Source organism: Glycine max, chromosome 5 (assembly GCF_000004515.6).
Source record: "Glycine max cultivar Williams 82 chromosome 5, Glycine_max_v4.0, whole genome shotgun sequence".
Classification (NCBI taxonomy): Eukaryota; Viridiplantae; Streptophyta; class Magnoliopsida; order Fabales; family Fabaceae; genus Glycine; species Glycine max.
In genome coordinates, this window is record NC_038241.2 from 1,944,058 (window position 1) to 1,951,390 (window position 7,333).

Here is a 7,333-nt window from a genome sequence, read left to right on the forward strand (position 1 = left end):
CTTTAACAGTGGAATTTGTCTAAAAAATAACAATACCAATACCACAGATTTCATTTTACGGCTTCGCCAAGTAAATATGACAGGCAACTAAATTATCACAGAGCAGCCGCTGCACAGAAAAACTATAAAAAAGCTCTCCACCTCAGCTGTAATCAATCTATTTACAGAAAGAAAATTTATTGATCAGACAAAAAGCAGGTGTTACAAGGGACTTCTTCAATTTTCACTCACACCCATTCAAAACACATAAAAGACAAAGAAGGAAGTTCAAGAGGAGCTTGCGCCATCAAACTAATTACATTTTATCATAAAATTCACTCTTCCATTTCATCATCATCAATTTCCTCAATCTTCATCTTCTTGACTGCTTGAACAGCATCAGTTTTAGGTGCATGTCCATTAGGTATCTGAATCAAGATATCGGACTTCTGCCCAGTTGTAGGATTAACAACCCCTCCATTCTTTTCTACACGGTAGACCAACTCGCCCCCATTGGGTCCAGCATCTATGTAAACCGTTGAATTCTCATCAATCTCCTCTCTTACAAGCATTCTAGACAACTCTGTCACCACCTTCTTCTCAAGCCACCTCCTTATTGGTCTAGCACCATACACCTGCAAGTAACAAAGGAAAAAGTATTAAGTACCACTAGCTACAAACTTTTATTGCACCTTATGCTAAACAAAGATGTCATAATGATACCTACCGGATCATAGCTCTCGGCAAGTATATAGTCTAGTGCTGCATCAGTGACTGCCAAGGCAATTCCTTTCTCAGCAAGACGACTAGCTACATCCTTCATTTGTAGCCTTGCAACCTTCCTCAATTGGTCATGTGAAAGGGGGTCAAATACCACAATTTCATCAAGTCGATTCAGCAATTCTGGCCTAAATTGCCTTCTCACCTGTTGAAGATTAATTAAAAAAATATATGCATAAGTAAACAATAACATCAAGTAGCACATGGAACAAAATATGTTATAAATAGCCTCAAGCACATACCTCCTGCATTACCCGATCCCGAGCAACTTGCATGGTACATTTTCCTGAAAGTCCACTGAGGAGGTGCTCTGCTCCAAGATTTGAGGTCATGATAATTACAGTGTTTCTAAAGTCCACAGTACGGCCTTGTCCATCAGTTAACCTCCCATCGTCCAAAACTTGAAGAAGAGTATTGAACACAGATGTATGTGCCTTTTCCACTTCATCAAAAAGCACCACACTGTAAGGTCTTCGCCTTACGGCTTCAGTTAGTTGTCCACCTTCCTCATGTCCAACATACCTGAAAATTCAATGTGAGGAGTAAGATATAATTCTTCCAACCAACAAAATAAATGACAATCAGCTGAAGTTCATCTCAATCCACTTACCCTGGTGGTGCACCAATCAATCTTGAAACCGAGTGCTGCTCCATGTATTCGGACATATCAATTCTCACCAACTGGTTTTCATTATCAAATAGTTGCTCAGCAAGAGCCTTTGCAAGCTCAGTTTTACCAACACCAGTTGGACCAAGGAATAGGAATGAACCAGTTGGTTGTTGAGGTCTTCCTAGCCCAGCTCTAGATCTCAACACAGCCTCAGCAACAGCATTAACAGCTTGGTCTTGTCCTACAACTCTGCTGTGCAATCTGTCACCAAGTCCAATCAATCTTTCTTTTTCATTTTGGCCAAGCCTTGTAACTGGTATACCGGTCCAGCGGCTCACAACCTCAGCTATTTGCTCCGGTCCAACAGTTTCAGTCAACATCAGATTCTCTTCAGTGCTCCCTTCAAGTTGTTGTATTGCAGTTTCCACCTCTTGAATTGCTCCATATCGCAGGTCTGCAGCTCTAGCCAGATCATATCTTCTCTCAGCCTCTTGTAAAGCAAAAAGAAGCTCTTCTCTTTTCTTCTTGAGCCTTCGAATCTCATCAACCCTCTCTTTCTCTTTTCGGTACTTCATCATCAAAGGCTGAAGCTTGTCCCTCAAGTCATCAAGTTCTTTCCGCACCTACACAAAAAACAACAAAAATCAGAACCATTAAAATACAAAAAAAAAAAAAAAAAAAACCATTAAACTAAAACTCAAAAATGCAATCAAATAAATACATACTTCAACAAGACGGGCTTTGCTAGCCTTGTCTTTCTCTTTCTCCAGAGCATGAAGTTCCACTTCTAGCTGCATTCTCTTCCTTTCAAGGTTATCAATTTCCTCAGGCTGACTATCAAGTTGAACCCTAACATTTGCACAAGCCTCGTCAACCAAATCAATTGCCTTGTCAGGAAGATGACGCCCTGAACAATCACAAAAAATATAAGCACACATCACACTAACAAAACCACAAGCTTTCAAAACAAACGCACACACACCAAAAGAGTACAGATTCCATACCAGTTATATACCGGTTAGACAATTGAGCTGCCATAACCAAAGCACGGTCCTGAATTCTAACACCGTGATGGCCTTCATATCTCTCTTTCAAGCCACGAAGAATGCTAATGGTATCAACCACACTAGGTTCCGCCACAAAAACCTGTTGGAACCTCCTCTCGAATGCAGCATCCTTCTCCACATACTTCCTGTACTCCTCAAGCGTGGTGGCACCAATGCACCTAAGCTGGCCGCGAGCAAGCATAGGTTTGAATAGATTAGCAGCATCCATGGAGCCTTCAGTTCTACCAGCACCAAGGACCAAATGAATCTCATCAATGAAGAGTATCACCTTCCCCTCAGCCTCCTCCACTTCCTTCAAAACAGCCTTTAACCGCTCCTCAAACTCGCCTCTATACTTGGCACCCGCGACCAACGCCCCCATATCCAACGCAATAAGCCTCACATCAGCAAGGTTGCTTGGAACATCCCCTCTTACTATCCTCTGTGCCAACCCTTCCACAACCGCAGTTTTTCCCACACCCGGTTCTCCAATGAGAACCGGGTTGTTCTTAGTCCTCCGTGATAGAATCCTCACAACCCTTCTAATCTCTTCGTCACGGCCAATAACAGGGTCAAGCTTCCCCGCTTGTTCAACAAGGTCACGCCCATAAGTCTTCAAAGCTTGGAAATTCGTATCCCCGGAAGCGCTCTCAACCTTCTTCCCTTCCTTCCCACGAAGCTTATCCACTTCCGATTTTACCCTCGCCACCGCAACCCCCGCTTCCTTCAACAGGTCTCCGATTTGGGAGTCTTCGAGGATTCCGAGGATCAACTGATCAACGGCCAAATGCGTGTCGCCACGTGATTTTTGCGCCGCCTGTGCTCTCCTGATGGCCCTCACGAGGTTGGTGCTCGCCGGCACCTCGTCCGGCGGAGGGGACTGGCAGGGTAGCTTCTTCAGAGCCTGGTTCAACACTCGCTCCACGGCGCGTGCCGATTCCTCGCCGCCGCCCGCGCTGTTTATCGCTAGCACGAAGATGCCGTTGGGATCGGAAATCAGCGCGTGGGCCAAGTGGATGGGAGTCAATTGCGCGTGGCCTGAACTCATCGCGAGCTCGTGGGCCGACGCAAGAGCTTCATTAGTCTTGTGAGTAAACTTCTCAGGATTCATTTCAAACCTGCACGATAACAATGATATATGAGTCATGCAAAACAACAATAATAACACTAAGCAACACGAAACACGTTTACACGGTCTAGTGTTTGTGAAAAACCTAATGAGACGTTGTTTGACGTACCTGGAGATGTGAAAGACGAGAAGTTCGGTATGTGAAAATTCGAGAAAGAAGAAGAAAACCTCGAAAGCAAGTTAGTGTGTGATGAGAAAAGGGAGAGAGAAGAGAATGTATACAATAATTGCTTAGAGTTTGGTTTGGTAATGAGAATGAATGTGTAGTGTGATAGGAAAGACGTAGTATTTGATAGAGGAGAAGATGTGTCGGAATTCTTCTCGACGTTTCCCGGTGAACAGAGGGAAACTCCTAGACTTCTCCGTTATTTTCTAGACTTTTCGCCTTTTTCCCCCCACCGAATATGATTACTTTCTTTCTTTATTTTTTTTTATCTCAACGCCAACGCTCATTACCCACTTACCCTTGGCAGCTACGCCATATTTTGTTTCCATTTTTATGGTGGAAATATTTGGAAAACATTAAAAAATGTTTACAAATTTGGACAGAGACGAATTAAGTTTGTATTTTAGGTTATAATTTTGAATTAATTTACTGTGATTTATAAATCTAATTTTAGAAAAAAGTATTTATATTCTAATACTTTTACTTAAAAATTGATTTTTAACGTAATAAATGTTATTTAAGTTGTTCAAAGGAAGTGGAAACATCAGAATTATTTTAAAAAGATTAACTTTAATATCATTTGGACTAATGACATCTTGATTAAATTATCCTCTTTATTCTAATCTCTTTTATTTTGCAAAAAAAAATGGTGCTTGCATGCTATTATTTTAATTAGTAGTTTTAATAATTGAATTGAAAAAAAAAATAGGTTAGTAAGAAAATAATTTGGTTAAGTGTTACAATTTTCCTTGATCCCTTTCCCTAGCTTACCTCATGGTCCATTTTACTGGTTATGGTTATGTATACCAGTTTTTGTTTTTCTTAAAGGGCCTTATGTAGGCAAGTGTTTTTTTTTTCTTTTGTCCTATCTGTTGGGTTGGACTCTCGTTTTCCTATCTATCACGTTCTTTTTTGAGTCATTGCTTCCTGCACCTCGTGATTTTCTACATGGAACCCCTTTAACTTTTAAAACTTTAATAAAAATGAAAACTACCCTATGACTCTCTTTTGTGTAGTTCATCCTCATTTTCAAACCCTAACAGAGGTCCTTTGCACCTTCTTCCATAGCCACAAGAGATGGTATTCCTTTGCAACTCATTTTGGACAACAGAAGCTGAGACGAGAGTCACTATGATAGACGACCATTAGTATAGTCCATGGTGACAACCCACTTCCATGGCCAACTGACTTTGCCTTCCAGATCACATGCTTAGTAGGAATCATAGAAGCATTCAGGATTTGGTGATCCGAAACAGTAAAAGAAAAAAGAATCCTATTACAGATTACCTAACATAGAGAGTTAATCATTAATTTCAGTTTAGGTAATCCATAATATAAATTTTGTGTACTGGATTGTTCATTCCAGAATCTGAATTGAGGGAACAACGAGAAGAAAGTCATACTCCAACCATGAATTCCCCAACCCTTTTTTAATTTTAAAATCTTAATGCATTATATCAATTTGAAGTCATATGTTTTAATAAACTAAATACTTATCAATCCTAATTTAAAAAATTTGGATTATCATAACATTGACTTGGAGTAAAAAAATAACTATTCAAGTTTGATACATTAAATATTTCATCAAGTTTGTTGGTTTAATTAAATAAATAAACTAAAACTTAAGATTGAGTTTGAATATTTAAATGAATCAAGCCCCAAGCTTAACATTTAAGCTCATATATATCATAGAAAATTAAAATTATATAGATTCTCAAATATCATACAAAATGTTTAGAACTTATTTTTTTTAGATTATCATCTAATATTGAAATGCTTGACTCTCTGTATCACATGATTTATGTCGTACAAGAAAAAAAATCTCAAAATAAATGTTATTTTAATTTTTAATATAATATTAATTAAAAAATTTCATGTATATCTCCTATAATATTAATATTAACAATGAATAGTATAAATTATAATTGAATTAATGATGATAAAGTTAATTTTATAAAATTATTATTGATTTTCTATTTATTGGTTTTTCTTAATATATGTGGAAGAAACTAAAGCAACACTTGTCATGAGATGGGGGAATATTAAATACTAAATTGATAAAAGTTAAAAAATAATTTTAAATTTTTTCAACAAATTAAAAATAATTAAGTTATGAATTAATTAAATAAGTCGAACTTAAGCTTTATTTTTTCAAAAAACAAGTCAAGTTCAAGCTTTTTATCAGGCTTGTTCAAATAAATGAATTTGAACTACCTTTTTTTTACAAACTAAGCCTAATTTTTTAATGTTTAACTCATTTACACCCCTGGTGGTGTGACTAATATTTGTTACAAAACCTCGCATTACACTTATAGTGATGTCTCATTTTTTAATAATATTTTTTTCATCTGAATGACTCAAATCCAAAACTTATTTAAAGAGATTAAGCCCAATTTTAATTTAATCAACATGTTGCTATTTCTAATATAAATTTGATATTATATTTTGAATTTTTATATATCACATCAATAAAGATGATGTCTTACAGTAGTTTTAAAAATATTTTTATAATTTTCTTGAGTTTAAATTAAATTATTATCTCTTTAATATATCCTTACTCAATATAATAAATATTATATCATTATTAATAAAACGCTCACTATTCTTTTGATATATTTTTATGTATAAAGTATTATTTAAATTTTAAAACACAAAAACTTGTTGGTAACATCTTAAAGAACTGGCGTGACAAATTTACTACTGTACGATTTTTATATGCTACCTCCTTCTCTTTAGAAAAAAAATACTATCTACTTCTCATTTCTTTTGATGTTTTATCCATCTATTTTATTCTCAAAATAATTAATTTTTAAGATTTTAAAATTTAATTAATATATTTTTCTATCAAGTATTTTTAATTAATGATCACTATTTTTTCATGATTATGTTATTGATACGAAATATTTACTTCTTTGGTTGATGATTAATTTTTGTCGAAAAATCTTATTGATCACTTTTAATGAGATTTTATCTTTTCAATCACATTTTCTCTATCCACAAAGACTTACATGAGATCTTGCTTAAGAGATCAAATTCTACTACTAGAACACCCACTATTAGTCATGCATATTAAATATTAAGGTATTAAATAAAAGATGATGATAGATTAATAGGAGTGTTTCCAACATGTACAATGAAAAATATGATATATTTTACATTCAAAATATAAAAAATAGAATCTGTACTCGAATGTGTCTTCTTAAATTAACAAAAAAAAAAATTGATCGTGTCAATACTCTACATGTATTTACATTCAAATTAATTTTAACTTTATTTAGTGAAATTCTAAAGAGCAAACCCTCTCTAAGATACACTTCGCTAGAAACTAGGTTTGATTTTTTTTAGTTTATGTTTGATATACTTTGTTATTTATATTTATAATGTTAAAGAGATATGAATTTGAATTTTTTCAAAAAAGAAGATAATTGATTTAAAATAATTTCAAATTTTAGATTTGAAAATAAAAATTATCTCATGTTTTATAATTTAAGAAAACTTTCGATTTAATACAAAGCTAATATCCAAATAATCACATGATTTAATCTTAATATATAATAATAAAATCTTTTCTTATTTTGTGGACAACCTTTATATTTATAAAAAAATATACTTTTTACTTATAT

The 7,333-nt window shown here is 34.9% G+C and overlaps 1 protein-coding gene across 1 annotated transcript; it reads right to left on the reverse strand.

Moving 5' to 3' along the window:
• Window positions 1–160: 160 nt before the first annotated feature.
• Window positions 161–3,781, reverse strand: SB100 (heat shock protein). The gene is made up of 7 exons (NM_001251193.2): window positions 3,654–3,781; window positions 2,374–3,533; window positions 2,095–2,276; window positions 1,370–1,992; window positions 1,002–1,281; window positions 707–904; window positions 161–614 (listed from the first exon to the last, which is right to left on the reverse strand). Exons 2-7 carry the CDS (start codon window positions 3,524–3,526, stop codon window positions 315–317), a joined length of 2,736 nt encoding a protein of 911 aa, NP_001238122.2. The 5' UTR covers window positions 3,527–3,533; window positions 3,654–3,781; the 3' UTR covers window positions 161–314.
• Window positions 3,782–7,333: the final 3,552 nt, after the last annotated feature.

Excerpts from the sequence above, each read along its gene's own strand:
- SB100 (NM_001251193.2), bottom strand. The coding sequence starts at position 3,526 with ATGAATCCTGAGAAGTTTACTCACAAGACTAATGAAGCTCTTGCGTCG. Across the intron at positions 2,277-2,373 it reads GTCTAACCGGTATATAACTG|GGCGTCATCTTCCTGACAAG; the intron begins GTATGGAATCTG and ends GTGATTGTTCAG. Across the intron at positions 1,993-2,094 it reads GCAAAGCCCGTCTTGTTGAA|GTGCGGAAAGAACTTGATGA; the intron begins GTATGTATTTAT and ends TTTTTTGTGTAG.